The sequence below is a fragment of the Schistocerca nitens genome, chromosome 5, assembly GCF_023898315.1.
Source record: "Schistocerca nitens isolate TAMUIC-IGC-003100 chromosome 5, iqSchNite1.1, whole genome shotgun sequence".
In the NCBI taxonomy this organism is placed as follows: Eukaryota; Metazoa; Arthropoda; class Insecta; order Orthoptera; family Acrididae; genus Schistocerca; species Schistocerca nitens.
In genome coordinates this window covers 451,770,749-451,789,731 of record NC_064618.1, presented here as the reverse complement: position 1 = coordinate 451,789,731, position 18,983 = coordinate 451,770,749, and the positions used below count along the sequence as shown (strand labels likewise).

General features: G+C 44.2%; 1 protein-coding gene across 8 annotated transcripts in view; it reads right to left on the bottom strand.

The window, feature by feature from the left end:
- LOC126259993 (uncharacterized) overlaps positions 1 to 18,983 on the bottom strand; it is a 224,743-nt gene that overhangs the window by 173,166 nt on the left and 32,594 nt on the right. For all 8 annotated transcript variants that reach the window (XR_007546584.1, XM_049957135.1, XM_049957134.1 and 5 more), the window contains 2 exons: positions 17,161 to 17,350; positions 17,004 to 17,088 (listed from right to left, as the gene is read on the bottom strand). Coding sequence is in view for 6 of the 8 variants with exons in the window: in XM_049957134.1 (XP_049813091.1) it covers positions 17,004 to 17,088; positions 17,161 to 17,288 (213 nt within the window). In the remaining 2 variants the exon portion in view is untranslated. The remainder of the gene's footprint in view (positions 1 to 17,003; positions 17,089 to 17,160; positions 17,351 to 18,983) is intronic.

Below are 18,983 nucleotides of genomic sequence, written 5' to 3'. Positions count from 1 at the left end.
GTACCTCTGTGACACTCTCCCATAGATTAAACAAACCTGTGACTATTCGTGCTGCCCTTTTCTATATATCCACTGTTAGTCCTATCTGGTAAGGGTCCCACACACTTGAGCAACATTCTACAATCAGTCGCATTAGTGATTTGGAAACTATCTTTTTGTAGACTGATTGCACTTCCCCAGTACTCTACCAATAAATGGAAATCTACCACCTGCTTTACACATAACTGAACCTGTGTGATGATTCCGTTTCATATCCCTATAAAGTGTTAGACCCAGGTATTTGTATGAATTGGCCAATACGAACAGTGACTCACTGATATTGTAGTCATAGGATATTACTTTTTTTTTGTTTTGTGAAGTGCAAAATTTTACACTTCTGAACATTTAGAGTAAGTTGCCAATTTCTGTGCCACATTGAAATCTTACCAAGATCTGACTGAATATTTACGCAGCTTTTCTCAGACAGTGCTTCATTACAGATAACTGCATCACCTGCAAAAAGCCTGTTTCTACTATTGTATTGTCTGCTAGGTCTTTAATATACAACATGAACAGCAAGGGTCGCAACACACTTGCCTGGGGCACACCCGAAGGTACTTCTAATCTGGCGATCACTCTCCATCTAAGATAACATGCTGTGTCCTCCCTACCAAAAAGTCCTCAATCCAGTCACAAATTTCATTTGATACTGAGTCGAATGCTTTCAGAGTCAAGGAATTCTGCAGCTACCTGACTTCCTTGGTCCAAAGCTTTCAGCATGTTCATGTGAGAAAAGTGAGAGCTGGGTTCCACATAATTGAAGCTTTCGAAATTCATGCTGGTAGGCTTTGGGGAGGTCATTCTGTTCAAGATGCCTCATTATGTTTGAGCTTAACAGCAGCTACTTGTTAATTTAACTACTGGGCCCATCTTTCGAAATCCTGCCCAATGAAAACCTGACTTCTGTCAATGCCACATTAAACTCGACTCTTCTAGCTCCCTGGACCAGAAGAAAGCACCAAAAAATGGTTGTGTAATAACAGCATATCAAATAAGCCACATAAAAAAACATCGGAATGAATGGTGAAATATATTCATAAACATAGTGACTAGCACATCAGCTGTTTGTGTAATTTTTAGCATAATAAGTATTGTGTACTGCCATCTCAGACAGCGCTGCCCAGATCCTGCCATTAACTGCCTTCAACCTGCAGGTCCACAATAGTCATACCGGTAACAGTGAGAAAGTGACTTAACGACAGTGAACAACAATAAATTGTAAAATGATGGGAAGAAAAGCAAAGAGGGGCAGAGAAATTTAGTGCTTAAGCATCATAAGAGTAAGGTACTCTACCTAGTGCACAGTAAAATTGAAAGAGGACACACCATAGTTTTATGCAAGCAATGAAGAAACACTGACAGGTGTAAATGTGTTTCTGTTACAGTCAGGCCAACGAAACAGGAATCTGGAGGACCAGATTAATCTAAGGAGGGAGAAAATGTAATGGCTCCAAGACCAACAGACAAGACTACAGCCCAGCAACCAAAAACAGGTTGCAGTTACCAGCTAATGCACTATCAGCTCAGCTGCATCAGCAGACACAGCTTCTGCAGCTGCCACATCCATGTAAGGGACGTCACGCAGACTCCCGTCACATCAGTGACTGACCTATCTATTGCGCTGCACTGGGCCATCGACGCCACTCCAAATATTTCAATTCAGCCTCAATAAAGGGGGCCTTCCACAATTGTCACCACGTGGAAACGGGATGTAGACTAGCATGACCAGCCTGTCAGCATTTGTCACAGCTGGCTCATCTGATGATGCAGAGCCTGTGCTGGCTGTTGCCACATCTATGACACTGCCTCTGGCAGGCTGCAAACCGATGACCAGCCAAGAACCAAAGATGATTGTCTGAGTGTTATCTTGGGCACAGACACTGCCACACCGCCATCCTACAGGCATCAGCCACCATTTGCCAGCATATTGTGGTAGCCGGGCTACCCCTACCATCCATGGGAAACACCTGCATTGGCATGCCCATACCAGTGTGGTGTGGTCTGGAAATCAATTCTCGTTGCCTCAGTGTGTCTGTTTCAGATGTGCTGAACCATGTCTGTTCGTGTTCATCAATAAAGTGTTCTATAACATGATTGGCTGCTGTCTCCAGCAGAGAGCCATTTGTCTACTCCTACCTTGCAATAAAAGTTTGTTACAGTGCCCTTGCCTTGCAAGTGGGGGACCAGATGTCAGCTATTCCCTTTTCTGTGCTACCCCCAACACCATTTGCCAGTTTTGGTGATTCCGATTTGATTTGATTTTGGCAGAGAAGCTAAAACAGCTTTGATCTAACCCGCCACTGCCCACACTGAAACCGAGTTTATTGTGCGGTATCACTACCTGCATATCTAGTAAAGCCAACCAATGCCCTTAAATAGTGCAAGGAGTCCCTTTATCAGTTTTTTTAGACAATTTCTTCAGGTCTCCTTGTCCCCCAAATTCTGTGTCTCTTGCTCTCCAATGCCGTGCATTCGAAGATTGGGTGTGATGGAGTTTCATACTTTCAGAGGCTCAACAGGTAGGTGGGAGAATTATATGCACTGGTTCTTGCTGCACTGTCAGGTAAGGCATATCATCAATCCAGTTAATATGGCTGCCTTTTTGTTGTCTAGCAGTGTAGGTTTAAACAAAGTTGCCCTCCACTGAGTACAAGTAACTTCCATTTGACGAGCTGTCTCATTTGCTTAAGCAGTATGTTGGACAACAAACCCATGTAGCAGTGCCATGGTTGCACATTAGCCAGCAGTCACACGCAGCCTGGATCACCAATACACATGACCTCTCGTGTGCTTGTCATTTTGAGTGTCCTAAATGTGCTACCTCTTATGCAGACTTGCTAATTCAGGATGTGACAGTCACATTAGTTCCTGATCACAAGATTCAGACTATGGTGTTCACTTGGTTGACCCTTCTTTAGCCGGCATCGTGGAATCGCGTGAGCTTACAGCAGCAGCAAGGGACATCTTTTGTGGTATTTGGCAGGTGGCTTAAGTGGGTGTGCAAAATAAACAGCACCTTGTGCCCTGTGGGATATCCATGTTGGCCTCGTCTACTGGTGAGTCACTGTGTGTTGCCACCATTGACAATGCTAGTGCAATGGTGCCGTGGCGCTGTCCATCCTTGCCTGTGCCAAGCTCAGTGGGTTCGCTTGACTTGCAGCTTCATAATTCCCACTAGCAGTATTTTATGGGTCCTCAGTGACATTCTCCTTTGGATCATTAGGCAAACTATCGGTCCTGCCCCGACAGTCATTTGTTGCATGTTCACCATGACAGCCTGCACGTGGAGCCATAAATGGGCTATGTCAATGGACAGATCATTTGCCAACTGGTTGTGACAGTCCATGAGCTGTGAGTCAGTTAACGGACAACCATGTATTTTCAATGGACTCTTGGGCTGCCTCTGACACCCCGCACAGGTTGCTCTGGCATATTTTTCTGAGATTGGTAGAGAATGGGCCAAATTTCAGGTAGACACATGAGTGACTGTCAGCCTGATTACCTCAAGTACGTATGGGCTCTCGGGGTGCCCAGACTTGCAACAGCTGCTCTCTCAAGTTGTGTCTTATAGTAGACCACACATTCCTTCGTGGGGGCAATTCTCCATCTCTGCACATTATAGGTATGTGGAATGGCAACTATCTTGTTAGTCATCAATTTACCATTGGCACAAAATATCTTGGAGCCAAAAGCATTTTCTGTGTGTGTATGTGTGTGTGTGTGTGTGTGTGTCACAGTTACTCCGTCTCACATGCACTGTCACGGGTACTAAAACCAATTTGGAGAGAAGATAGCTAATCAAGAAATTAAAACACAGAGAAAACAAAACACAGAAGAACTAAAAGAAAAGCACATGGAAATATGACTGGCTGACCACTTACAAAATATGGGGGGTGAGCCAGTCACTCTGTTAACAAATTAATAATGTCTCCCTAAAATCTTGTCAAAAATTTTGGACAATTCACAAAACTTTAACTGCATCATTTGAATATTGTTTAAAATAGATGGCAGATCTGCTGGCAATTCTGCCACAGTCCACTAGTCAGTAAAGAAAATGCAGTCCAATAAAATGCAGCACACCATGATCTGCACGCCACAAGCACCACACATTGGAGGGTCCTCTCACTGAAATAAGAATCCATGTGTTATAGGGCTGTGGCCTGTGTGGAGAGGAGTAAGGAGGACCTTGTGCCGTCAACATGGCTGGAAGGGAGAACTCCATGGCTGAGTTGTGGGCTTGATGACACAAAGCTTGTCGTCGGTCACTTCCAGCCACTTATCTTCCCATTGACACATGACTTTGTACCTCAACAGCGAGGTGATAGCATGCAGGAGGATAGCACTCCAAAACACCTGAGCATCACAATAAGCCTTCTTGACTGCTCGATCCGCCCTTTGGTTCCCCACTATTCCAATGCGCCCAGGTACCCAGCAGAAAGACACCTCCTTCCCCAGTCGTAGTAGTTGGAGGAGAGCATCCTGGATATTCTGGGTTACTTTATCTGCTTGGTAAAAATGTTGGAGACAGTAAAGGGCACTCGGAGAATCAGAGCAGACAAGAAATCTAACACTGGGAGAACGTCTCATCTGCTCCAGTGCCCACAAGATAGTACATAATTCTGGAGGCAGTCTGACCTTGAGGACATGATCCGGAAAAACGACAGAGCAACCAATGGAGTCGTCCTACTTAGACCAACCTACAAAAACAGCTACATGGTTCTGGTGCTCAGATAAAATGTCAGAAAATATCAGTTTAAAAACAGAAGCAGGAGTGCTATCTCTCCTATACCGCACCAAATCTAAAATAACTCTGGGCCTCTCCAGGGTGGCAGACTGTTAAAACCCTGGATTTAGGGCTGTACTGACTCCACAATGAGTGACTCCAGCACATGCTGCAAGTGGACCCCAAATGGCATCGTGCCTCATGGACAGTTGGAAAAAAGGCACTCCAGAGGCTGATGAGCAACAGTATATGTGCGGGTGAAATTCGAGCTGCAAGGAACTTACATGCCTGACTCACCATGAGGAGCTGGCACTGGATGGTAAGTGGCAGTTCCCCCATCTCAGCACAGAGGCTAAGTACGGGACTGGTCCGATAAGCACCTGTGGCCAGCCAAATCCTCTCATGGTGGACGGTGTCGATGATCCGCAAATAAGAGGACCTCGCTGACCCACACACCATGCACCCATTAATTGATTTGATTTGATTCTAACAGGAGAGCTAAAACAGCGTAGGTCTAACCCGCCACTGCCCACACTGAAACTAGGTTTATTGTGTGGTATTGCTCCCTGTATATCTATTAAAGCCAACCAGTGCCCTTAAATAGTGCAAGGAGTCCCTCTACCACTTTTTTGTTAGACACAATTTCTTCAGGTCTAGTTGTCCCCAAGATTCTGTATCTTTTACTCTCCAATGCCATGCATTCAAAGATTACGTGTGATGCAGTTTCTTCACCCTCATCACAGATCCTACATTTAGGGTCGTCTTCCATTATACCTACTGTGTGTAGGTGTTTTTCAAAATTCCCATGGCCGGTCGTCAGTCCAGTCATGAGTTTTATCTCCTTCCTGTTCAATCCTAGGATTACAGAGCTTCTTTTCAAACATGGCTTGGGCATCATTACCTTACCATGTTTTTGTTTATGGACCTTGGTCCAATATCATACGTGCTGTTTCCTAAGCCAGTTCTGTAGTTCTAATTTGATCATAGCCTTGGTGATCGTCAAGACAGGTTCCGGTCCAATAAATGGAGTTGTTGCCCCCACCCTAGCCAATCTACCTGCTTGTTCATTGCCACAGATCCCTGAATGGTCAGGGACCCACACTAGGTACACCCTATTGTTCCCCCTAGCTCCACCAGAGCCCTGTGGCAATCTGCAACAATCTTAGATCTTGTTGCAGGAGCTGCCAATGATTTCAGGGCTGCCTGGCTGTCTGAATAGATGTAGATGCTACAGTTATTGTAGCACCTACTCATATTCTCCTCCACACATGCCCTGATTGCAGTAATTTCGGCTTGGAATACAGAGGCCAGTTTCCCTAGAGAGATACTGCTCTCCAGTCTTGGCTGAACACCGTACAACCTGGCCCAAACGCCTTGATCTGTTTTCGACCCATCGGTGAACCAAACGATGTTCCCCGTACAGTGTCGAACTGTTTTCTCCCGCTGCTCCCTACTTCCAATTATTATGTTGTAAGGCTTGTCGAAGCAGTTCGGAGTTATTATATAGTCAGTTGGCATTTCCCCAGCCATACCTATATTTACCTCACTCACTATGTTAGTGTGATTCTGGATATCCAAATGAGACCCAGTTTTGGCCAGTTTTAAGTCTTTATGCCCCAACTGCTGCCTCCATCTTAACCCAAAGGTGAAGTGGAGGTATATCCAGCATGGTTTCCATTCCAGTGGTTGGTGTGCTGCTAATTCTGCCCGTTATGGCTAAGCAGGCCAATCTCTGCACCTTCGCAAGCTCTTTAGCAGCAACTCGCTGTTCTACCTTCTTCCACCACACTACGGCCCCAAAATCCTAGGTCTAACTACTGTGGTGTATATCCAGTGCATACCCCTGGGGCTTAGGCCCCAGTTTTTGCCACAAGCCCTCCTAGTACTCATTAAAATGCTTTTTGCCTTGTAGCAGATACTCTTAATATGAGGGGTCCAAGTTAGGTTCTCATCCAAGGTTACCCCTAGATATTTCACTGTCCCCTTCACAGGTAGAGTTTCATCGAAGAGCTTTAGATTCCAACTTGCATGCTGAATATGTCTCTTCGTAAATGGCACCACAACAGTCTTCTTAGGATTAACTCTCAGATCCTGTTTAATGCACCATGTTTTCACAATGTCCAACCCTCCTTGTGCCATATTCCTGACTGTGTGAGTGAATTTGCCAAGTATTACTATGACAAGGTCATCTGCGTATCCTTGGCAGAAGCATTGTCTGGAATTTAGTTCCTCAATGAGTTCGTTCACCACTAGATTCTACAATAGAGGAGACAAAACTCTTTCTTGTAGGCAGCCTCTAGTGGTCTTAATTACCATCTTTTCATTCATCATGGTAGCCTCTACCTTCCTTCCACTAAGCATGGCTCTGGTCCATCTACACATAGTGGTCCCCAGGTCATGCAAATCTGCTGCCCTTACCATGGAATCGAAGGTCGTGTTACTAAAGACCCCCCTCGATATCCAGGAAGATGCAGAGGGCTATTTCTTGGAAGTGAAGTGCTTTTTCCACCTTCCCGACGAGTTGGTGGAGAGCTGTCTCACATGATTTACCTGGTTGGTATGCGTGTTGGTTCAGGTGTAGAGGGACCCTACATAGCCTCCTCTCCCCAATGTATACATTAACCAGTTTTTCCAATGTTTTGCAAATTAATGAGGACAGACTGATTGGTCTCATATCCTTGGCCTTGGTATGATCAATTCTCCCTGGCTTTGGAATGAAGACAACCTTCACTGCCCTCCAAACATTGGGAATGATTCCTACTGCTACGCTAACCCTAAATAGCCTGCATAGGATTCTTTTAAGCTTTCCTCCTGCCTGTTGCAGGAGAGCTGGAAAAATTCCATCTGCGCCAGGTGACTTGAACAGCTGGAATGTTCCCACCGCCCACTGGATTTTGTTGAAGTTCACACACTCCTTAGCTGATTCCCAGTCCTCTCTTCGAGTGTCTGAGAACCGTTGTCTCTCTGGGGTCACATACTGGTCTGTTATCCGACACAGCATATTGAGGAAAGTGAGTTTTGAGCAATTCCAGCATCTCATGTGCTGTCTTTGTATATTCCCCATCCTCCTTCCTCAACATACCTCCTGGATTAATTGGTACTCTAGTGAGAATCTTGTGAAGTCTGGCTTGTGCAGCCATGCCTTCCACTTCCTCACAGAATGCCTTCCAGGATGCCTCCTTTGCTTGTCTTATTGCAAGATTGTAACTGATAAGGGCCTCACGATATTTAGCGCATTGTCCTTTGCATCTCACAATATTAAACAGTCTCCGTACCTATTTTCTTTGCGTTTCCATGCACCCATAGTCCAGTCACGAACGCATGAAAGCCCAATAAAACTGGAGGAGATGTGCCCTGTCTGCCCCCCCCCCCCCCAAGACCGGCGGCTAAGGTACTTGATGATATTCAGTTCCTTCAGGGTTCTGGCTTTCAGATCTCTCAGGTGTGGCGACCATGACAATTTTGAGTCAAAAATGATGCCCAGAAACCTCACGGAGTCTCTAAAATGTAGGATGGTGGCCCTCATATGCAAAGCAGGTAAATTAAAAAGATGACTGGAATGATTAAAATGAGCACACACACACACTTATCTGCAGAAAACTGAAAACCCGTCTTTGCAGCCCGCTCCTCTAACCTCTCCATCGCAAGTTGTGACTGACGGCTCACTGTTGCAACACTGTAGGAGGAACAGAAAATAGCAAAATCATCCACAAATAAGGAGCACTGTACAGGACTCCTTAACATAGATGTGATACTGTTTATGGCTATGGCAAAGGGGGTAACACTTAAAACACTGCCCTGAGGAACACCATTCTCCTGTGCAAATTTATCAGAGAGTGTGTTACCAACTCGGGTCCTAAAAAACCACTGAGACAGGAAAGACTGTATGAAGATGGGGAGCTGGCCACAAAAGCCCCATTGATGCAGTTGCGCGAGAATACAGTGTCTCCAAGTAGTATCATATGCCTTACTGATATTAAAAACATATACCGATACAGTGATGCTTCCAGAGGAAAGTCTGCTGAATAGCTTCCTCTAGGAGTGCCAGGTTGTCTACAGTGGACCGAAATCTTCAGAATCCACACAGCGCAGCTAAGGAGTTGCCTTGTATCTAACAACAAGACCAGACTACAGTTAGCCATTCACTCCAGGGCCTTTCCTATGCAGCTCATTAAGGTGATACTCCTGGATCTACTGGGAGACATACGGTCCTTTCCTGGTTTCAGGAGGGGTGTCAGGAACACCTTCCTCCAAGAGTTCAGGAAGTTTCCTGTCTGCCAAATAAGATTAAAACATTTGAGGTGGATTTTCTTTGACATCACTGACAAATGACGAAGCATGCAGTAGTGGATTTGCTCATGACTGAGTGCAGTAACGCGAGTCTCAGACAATGCTGATTTGAGCTCCCAAATGGAGAAAGGAGAGTTGTAGACTTCAGAACAGTTGGATCTGAAGTGCAACTTCCCTTCTCGACAGTTTTACAGTAGTGTCTAAATGCTGGATCCTGGCTTGCATCAGCTGTAGTATTTGTAAAATGTTTGGCCAGCATCTGAGCGATGTCTCTGGGCATCATTTGGAGACGCCCCTGTTTCAGCATTGCTGCTATTGGTAAACGACTGTGTTTACCAGATATCCTCCAGAGGGCTTCCCATAATTTTGTAGAACAAGTGAAATGGTTGATAGAGTCCAGGAACTCTTGCCATGGCTGTTTTTTGCTCTTGTTAATGACATGGTCAGCCTTGGCTCTCGTGATTTGAAAGGCTGTGAGGTTGTCCGGTGCTGGGCAGCATTTAAACTGGCGAAGAGCTGCACGCCTGTCCCAGATGGCTGAATGATACTCTTCTGTCCACCAAAGTACAGGTTGCCTCCTAAGAGGGCCGAAAGAGAGTGGTATGGAGAGGTCATCAGCGTGCAAGATGTGGTCCATCCATTCCTGGACGCAGTCACAGTGTTCAAACACAGCTGTGGCTGAACAGTGTCCAGTTAGCCTTGCCAATCATCCATGTTGCTGGCCCCTGCTCCAGCAATGCACCATCCAGTAGGTAAATGCAGATTGGGAAATGGTCACTGGAATGAAGGTCGTCAATGACCTCCCAGTGAACAGAGCTGGCAAGGGCTGGAGAGCAGAGAGATAGGTCAATGGCTGAGAATGACCCAGTAGCAGCACAAAAATGAGTCGGAGTACCAGTGTTTAGGATGCACAGCTCTTGAGATGTCAGGAGGCTCTCCAAAACTCAACCACAAGGGCAAGTAGAGCTCGAGCCCCACAGGACACGATGGGCATTGAAGTCTCCCAGGAGGAGAAATGGTCTGGGCAGTTGTTCCGTAAGGCCTATGACAGCGTCAGAGTCTACTGCATCAAATAGAGGTAAATAAATACAGCAAACTGTAAGCCTCCAATGTGAATGACATCTACATCTACATGATTACTCTGCAATTCACATTTAAGTGCTTGGTAGAGGGTTCATCGAATCATAATCATACTATCTCTCTACCATTCTCCCGAACAGCGTACGGGAAAAACGAACACCTAAACCTTTCTGTTCGAGCTCTGATTTCTCTTATTTTATTTTGATGATCATTCCTACCTATGTAGGTTGGGCTCAACAAAATATTTTTGCATTCGGAAGAGAAAGTTGGTGACTGAAATTTCATAAATAGGTCTCGCCGCAACGAAAAACGTATTTGCTTTAATGACTTCCATCCCAACTCGCGTATCATATCTGCCATACTCTCTCCCCTACTACATGATAATACAAAACGAGCTGCCCTTTTTTGCATCCTTTTGATGTCCTCCGTCAATCCCACCTGGTAAGGATCCCATACCACGCAGCAATATTCTAACAGAGGACGAACCAGTGTAGTGTACGCTGTTTCTTTAGTAGACTTGTTGCATCTTCTAAGTGTCCTGCCAATGAAATGCAACCTTTGGCTCGCCTTCCCCACAATATTATCTATGTGGTCTTTCCAACTGAAGTTGTTCGTAATTTTAACACCCAGGTACTTAGTTAAATTGACAGCCTTGAGAATTGTACTATTTATCAAGTAATCGAATTCCAACGGATTTCTTTTGGATCTCTGCAACTGCTTGCAGGTCGGTATCCAGGGGGAGAGCAGAGGAGTGGTGTCCATTATTGACAAACACGGCAACCCCTCCTTTGGCCCTTTCCCCTGTCAGGTCATCCTTGCAATATAGTGTATAGCCCTGTAGTACAGGGGCATCAGATGCTTTTAAATGTGTTTCCTGTAAACACAAGCACAGGGGGTGTTGCTGTGCCAGGAGTTTCAGTTTCTCCACATGTGTCCTGAATCCATTCATGTTCCATTGTATAATGGGAGCCACCTATCAGGGTGTTAGTACCTTCACCCAGATTTCTGCCAGGGACGGGAGCCCACAATGAGTGGAGGCTCAGTTTTGGGGCAAGATGATTGCCCCAGTCTGACATCAACCTCCATTGCCTCTGAAGAAGATTCAAGAGAGACGTCACATAGAATGATGTCGACATCATCGGACTGTGTACCTCCTGCATCCTTCAGCGGGAGATTCTTTGCCTTCAATTTTGATTTTTGTGTCTGAGGCAGCTTTTGAGCCACAACCTTAGAAGTGGTAGGTGGTGTAGCAATGCTGGGCTGTGCAAAAGACTAGACCTGTGGAGAGGCAGGAAGATCCACAATGTCAGCAACAACAGCCGTTTCTGAAGTTCAAGGGGGGTGGGGGCACCTGCATGGACTTGTATAGCTTCGCCATAAGGGTTTTGATCTCCTGGATCTTCCATTCCTTAAGGGAAACCCTGCAGTCCCTGCTCCACACAGGGTGATCCCCAGAGCAGCTGACACACTTTGGAGGAGAGGAGCAACCAACTCTGTCATGGGAGGCTTTACCACATTTCCTGCAAGTGGCTTCTCCTTTACAGCTAAGAGTGATGGCATTTAAAACACCGCATTGGATTTGGGTAATAAGGTTGTACACTTAGGCATAGGAAACCTGCCTTCTCATGCTCTGGTAGTTTCGTGCTGTTAAAAGTAAGGATAAAAGAGTATGATTGTACAAGATCGACATCCACCCATTTCATAATGTGTTGCATATCAACAATGGCTTCCCGTGACCATTCGGCTTTCAGTTCTTCTCGGGTAATGTCAACTAGATCCCTGCAAGTCACAACACCTTTGCTGTGGTTCAAGGTCTTGTGCAATTCAGTGTCTATCGCGTACTCCCTTTGGCATTCTGAAGGTTCTTGACTTGCTGGGAGCTAGATGTTTCAACCAACAGGGTCCCATTGCACAAGTGCTTAACAGATTTTAAGGTGCCAGCAATGCCTTCTAAGCCTTTCTGTATGTAAAATGATGAAACTTTTTCAAAACTACCCTCTTTTTATTTTAACTATAAGAAACACAGTCTGAGAAACAGCATGCAGTCTGTTACTACTGACTGAATCAGAAGAACTGGCTACACGAGCCATCTTGCTAGACAGGGTGTTGGTACCTTCCAGTGGCCCACTCTTTCCACTGGAAGGGGGTAACAAAAATTTCAGAGGATCCATTTTGGTCCCATGAGCAGCTAGGGAAAGAGGGGTCCACTCAGACAGAGCCCCATGTGCCTGAGTAAGCCTTATACAACTGATGTGCGGCAGGTTACTGAGAGGTTGCCCGCTAATGACTGTACCATCTCAACAGTCATACATTCCACCAGTGTGCAGCACACCTTGAGATTGACAGGTTTTTCATAGAGGTTTATTTTGTCCTCACGATTCAGGCAGTCAAGCCAAGATCCCCATTCCCTGAGACACACAACATTCCACCACTGCACCGCATGGTGGTTGCTGAAGCATATCCAGAGCTAACGGTGACAGAGGACTGGTGGTGCATACCAGTCCCCAGCTCAGGAACCCCATGGTCACCAAACAAATGCTGAGCCCCTGAAGGCAAAAGCATTTTCTGTTCAGATCGTTAAAGAGTATTTAGTGTCTCAATCCATTCCTTTTCATGATATGGACTCATTACTGCAGTCCTATGGCCAGCTGTTTGAGAACACCTTGGGCTACACAGAAAATTTAGAGGCCATGTTTCTTAAGCCTGTGGCAGCAACCAAATTTTGTCATCCCCACCCCATTCCCTTCACAATGCATGACAAAGTAAAGACAGAGTTGCAGTGTCGGCAGGATCAGAGTGTCATTTCTCCTATTTCATTGAGTGAGTGGGCCACCACTTTGGTGGTGATGCAGAAGCCAGACGGTGATAAGTGCCTTCGTGGTGATTTCAAATGGACAGTCAACGCGCAATATATCACAGATTCATATCCCATTCCGTGCCAGGCAGAGTTATTGGCGATATTTTCAGGGACCAGTATTTTCCTCAGCTTGACCTGTGCAATACTTACCTGCAGTTGATGTTGGACGTAGTTTCTCAAATCTTCCTGGTTCTCAATGCCCCCTTTGGGTTTTACCTGTTTAATCACTTGCTTTCTGGAATCTTGTCTGTGCTGGGAATTTAACAATGGTATTTGGAGCACTGTTGCATCAGTTACCTTGATGACTCATGGGTCACAGACCATCAGTTACCTTGATGACATCTTGTGTTCATGTGGGATGATGCCTTGCAACAAACCCTACTGGACTTTCCATTGATGGCATGAAAAGTCACGATCGCCATGGCTGTTGACCTGCTTTCTGGAAAATTATTTTTGTGGTTCAGTTGGATTGGCCGGAGCACATCTCTCTGTGTATGGCTTTTGTTTTTCCTTCTATGTGATCGGCTCAACATTTTCATGGGGGTTCTCATGCTTGCCATGGAGGAGCAACACTATAATGTGATCATTCAACCTGCGTTGTGTCCTTGCATACTCAGTTGCTGCATGCATCACACTGGATTATGACTCGTCTGAAGGCAATGGCACCGCGTTCTTGCGGAGCTTATTTTCAGAACCAGGCTACATGACCACGCAAATTCTCTCCTTGGTTGGCCATGGAGCATCCTTGGAACAGGGTGCTCATTAGGTTTGGCACTCCTTTTTGGGCAGCACGTGGTTGTTGGTGGTCGTTGTATTGTCCAGCTTCACATACATAACCAAGCTATCCTCTAAGTTGTTGACTGCCACAGTTCACTTGTTGTAAGTCATTTTTGCATTGAGGGATCCCCAGGACCCCGGTACCTGACAACGGTTGGCAATTTGTGTCACAGAAGTTTGATGACTTCTGCATTGATAATGGTATCGAGCATCCGATTACTACCCCATTTCGCCTGGCTTCTGATGTATACGTCAAGCACTTGATGCGTACATTTAAGACTCAAATGAAAAAGTTCATGTTAGCCACTTCCTGTGATGATGCATTGTTCAACTATTTGGCTACACACAAGGCAAAGCTTGACAGTACATTCAGTCTTACAGAATGTTTGCATTAGTGCAAGCCTTGGAGTATCTTGGATTTATTGCACCCTGAGTCACATCCGATGGGCTACTGCGGACTGCCGCGTTTTCCTCGCCATTTGGGCCAAGTCCTTTGGCTGTCCACTGGAGTGGCTGCTGGGTGTCCTGGTGGGCCACAAGGATCGGCAGTCATTTTTGGTGGATGCTGGTAAGGTGTAGCTGATTTACCACTGGGATATCACCCCCATGATATGTTGGAAAGTAGGTTGAGTCATGATGTTTTTCCGGGTGAGGGTTCCCACTTGCAGAAGCATGCTGCCCTGTTACCACTCCCTACCCGCACTCCGCAGTCCTCCCATTGCTTGCAGCAGTGACCCCTAGTGAAGTCCACACCCTGCACCTGCCAGTGTGGAGCCCATGGATTTTGATCCACCCTTCTCATCCTCATCCTCTGCCACCTCCTACTCCCCACATCCTGACCAATGGACACGGTATGACCTCCACTGCTGCTGGTAGACCCCAATTGCCACAGCTTCCATGCGCTTCTGGCAGAGTCATCAGCATTGGCGTTGCTCCTCTGGCAGTTGGTCCATCATCAGATTCTCCAGAGGCCTTTCCAGTTCTGTGCCAGAGGTCATGGCCCAAGCCTGATTATTTTTGACCCTATATAGCTTTCTCAGGGGGGAGAGATTTAGTATCTTCACCAGCAGACACCACAATGGACGCAGATGAGAGTGAGTAGTGCAGCAAAATAATACAGAAACCTGTCATAGAGTGTGCTTGTGACGTATGGTATAGGCAGACCCAGTGGCGGAGGTGTTTACCTGCAGGCGGCAGTAGGCTGGGTGGGCCAATGCCTACTCAGGGTTTGACCTTTGTGGACCTCACCTCGCATATCGTACCATCTGTTGTGCTAAGTTCTTAGCCGTTAGCCATCTGTGCTGACCATGTGCTGAGTTCTTCTCGTCCTCATCTCCATGTGGGTTCAGATGTTCTGCTGCCCATGGATCATCTCACACAGCAGATTCATTTCCCTCTCAAAGGGTTCTGTCCTCCAGCTAGTGTCGAGCTACCATCAGCCCGTGAATTATCTGCATTGCCTGTGTAGTGAAGTGGCATTGTCACGCCTGTGCAGATACTAAAGTTGTGCTAGTAAAGGTTTTGCATTAATGCAGTCCAAATACCAAAGTAACTTGAATAAAACACTGTTTATACAGCTTTTTAAAATATTTTTTTGATGTGTGTGTTCTGCTAAAAGTGGTAAAATGGAATAATATACCACCATAAAATTCTTTGTTTGGGATGGTTTATTGTCCACATCTGAAGCTAATGAAAGTCAAGTGATTTACAAATCTGCCTTTTCATTTTCAGTTATTTCACAGCAGACAGCAAAATTTAGTCATGGCCATACTACCCTTGAGAACAACGCATGCCAAAAAAGTTCTAAAACTGGTACCAGAAATGAAAACCTTGAATATGGGTACAATGTGAAATTGAACAATAGATGATGATATGTGTATGAACTAGATGTCACCTTAGGTATATCACATAAAGAGTACTGCACACATCACATTACAGAAACAAGTGCCACCTTTGTTGAACAATGACTAAAATCAAATCTAAAGACAAATTTTTAAGGAATGTCTGGATCATTTTAAAAAGTATCTAACTGATTTGGATAGCCTGTTACTGTGGGTGAGGGATGGGTCCACTACTTCCTGAGTGAAACAGAACAGTAATCAAAGTAATAGGTGGAATGTGGCAGCCCTGCACAAAAAAAAGATGAAGTATATTTCATGTTCCAGGGAGGTGTTTTCCGTGACGCAACAGAAATTCTTCTTACCAATTCCCCTGTAATGGGTAAAACAATAAACAGGAAATACTGCACAAATCTTCAGGAGCAAGGGAATGAAGAAATAAATGCAAAGAGATCTGGAAGGGAAGAAAGAAGACTTTCATCAGGGAAATTCACCTGTCCCTAAAACTGCTTTAGCAATAGGAAAAAAAATGAAGGATATGAAACATGATTTGTGGGATGATCTATTCTATTTACCAGATTTAGCATCCTCTTTGTCCTACCCACCATCCTTCTAAAGAAATATGAGAAATTTTTTGGAGTCCAATAAAGAGAGATCAGCAACCATTTGTTAGTATTGTGCTGAAAAAGTAAGGGACGACATGCACTGACTCAAAAGTCTATTATGTAAAAAAAAATTCAGTACAATTTCTATTCAGAAAAAGGCACTATACTTCAGTACCAATTAGAGAAATTTTCACCCTGCCCTTCTAATTTCAGCTATTCTTGCTATCCAAAGAAACAAGCAATAAAAGAAAACTGATGATAGTCCACAAAAATACTAAACTGTAACACAAATTATTTTCCTTAGTTTAAGTACCAGTATCAGGGCTCTGTTTTATTAGGCTACTAGGAATAGCATCTCATTCTTATTTACCCCCAACATTGAATGACATATAAACTTTAATTATTACTGAGAATTGTATTATCAGACTTAGTGAATTTAGCTGCAATTAACATTCGTGGCTTTTAAAATCATGAGCACAATGACGCACAATTAAAAATCTTGTTTTGTCAATGCAGTAATTAAATGATTAAAAATTTAATGATTAGGACATTGTAGCTGTAATTTGACAAAATGGTATTCTCACAAAACTAATAAAGCAGAATAAAAATTTAAAATTGACTATCCAATAATGATACAAAAATTTTACCTCCAAATGATATGGTTGGTGGAACATGTTCATTATGGTGTAACAGCCTAATATATGATTAACAACTTGCCCCATATAAAAAGTCTATATAAAATAATTTTAAATAAAAGCTTCATGGTATACATACAATAGCAGCACACAACACACCTGTAAGTAGTTAAACCAGCTGCTGAGGCACTCTGACACCTCTTTGCACACAGACACATTTGGGCTGATAGCTACCAGTTTTTCACTGAAACAGACAATCTGTCAAGAAGCTTTCTGATACGTGCAAGTTTCAAAATTAATTTGTATAGGTATTTACCTGTCCTGAGTCTGCATTGTGTGTGACAAGGATTTCAAATGATTGACATTCACCTGAGATGGACATCTGGTCAAGCTGTGAACTTTACCAGTTGGATGTTTGTTACAACACGTAAGATTCCACTCCATGTTAACAAAAGCACCAATGCTCCACGAAATGTCACAGGCCAAGAACAAAGGAACTCCAACATCTGCAACAGAATGAATAGATTTACAGTCAGGTAAAGAGAAAGAAGAAAATAGATAAATTTTTGGGAGCTAGTATAAATTAAGGGACAGAGCATTATTATTATTATTAGTGTTTTAATGACTTTAAATTAAATACTTATTCACAGTAAACTAAAGAGAAGCTCTTCATATTTTTCATAAATGCTGAATATTTCCTGTTGTGTTTTCTAATGCCATTAGAGTTTTGTCTCAAATGGAAGGTTATTCTAGTTTATTTTTATCTTCAGATTTCTTGTCCATAAAAAAGAGCATATCATTTAGAAATAAACCAGCTATGTGAATAGATCATTATTGAGATTGTAAATAGATGTGTCCCTTTTCAAAGATTCATCATGGCATTCAATATGCTCAAAATGTAAGATATGACGCAAATATTATATCCATGGAAATACTAGGAAGAAGGAGAAAAACACTGAGGCATGGCCTCCACATGTCTGCACCTGATTGATGGGTGGTGTAGGAACACACAAAGTGTAAATTTATAAATTTTCCCGGCAAACTGGGTGTTCAAAGGAAATTCAGCCAGCCATCTTAACTATACTACGCAACATTTTGAATGGGCATCTGTCAATCATCATCAGGGTAACTATTGAAGACTGACAAAGACATCCTCTATCCCGCAGTTTATTAGTGAACTGTGACTATTCCACGCATGCATTGAGATTGTGGTGACACTGATCACACTACCTGGTGGGCAGTGCCCTCTCTAGTGGAATTGTGGAACTCAGCTGTTCTCAGGGTTGCAGTTCACTGCAGCCATTGGCATACTCTGTTGTCTTCTATTACAGCGAATGAGACAGATACGGTTCCACACATTATCCAACTGGTAGCCGCTATCAGGCTTCATCCCATTTTCCACCATCTGTACTTCCATGTACTCTCTAATAATGGACTCCCAAACAGAAGTTGCTTTGGTCAAAGTAATTGTTTTATCATACTAAATTGAATGTCAGGTGCAGGTACAATATTCAGCAATAGCTGACTTGCTTAGTTGCAAAGGCAAGTGAAGCATTGATGTTTGTTATCTTTTTTTGTGATTTCCAGCCATCCACAATATCAAATTTCTCTTCACTGATTCCATAAGAGGAAAATTTCTTTGAGGACATAATATGCCATTTTCTGAGCAGTTACAATTTGAGCATGCATCAGTCAGCTCCAGACGAGTGGTTGCCTCTTCCCATCCTTCCCGCCACCCCATTCAATCTGTCTCTGCCCCCCCCCCCCCAAAATCTCTCTCAAATCCTCTTCATGTATCTAAAAACAGCTGACATACCACTTTCATTCAGTAACCTAGTACATTGTTAAGTTCATATAGTGGTGGTAGTAGGTTTCTTTTTTCTTTCTTGTACAGAATGTGCCCGAGATGCAAAATCCACCTTTACGATCTCAGGAGTCCCCAGATCACTTTAGAATATCCCAAATACTGCTACGATTTCTCTCTCTCTCTCTCTCTCTCTCTCTCTCTCTCTCTCTCTCTCTCTCTCTCCCCCCCCCCCCCAACCCCCCCCCCCTCCCCCATTCTGACCATGGCGTAGCATGTTTTTGACAAAAGACCATCCTATACATTTCTAAACTAGATTGAATTTGCTACAATTT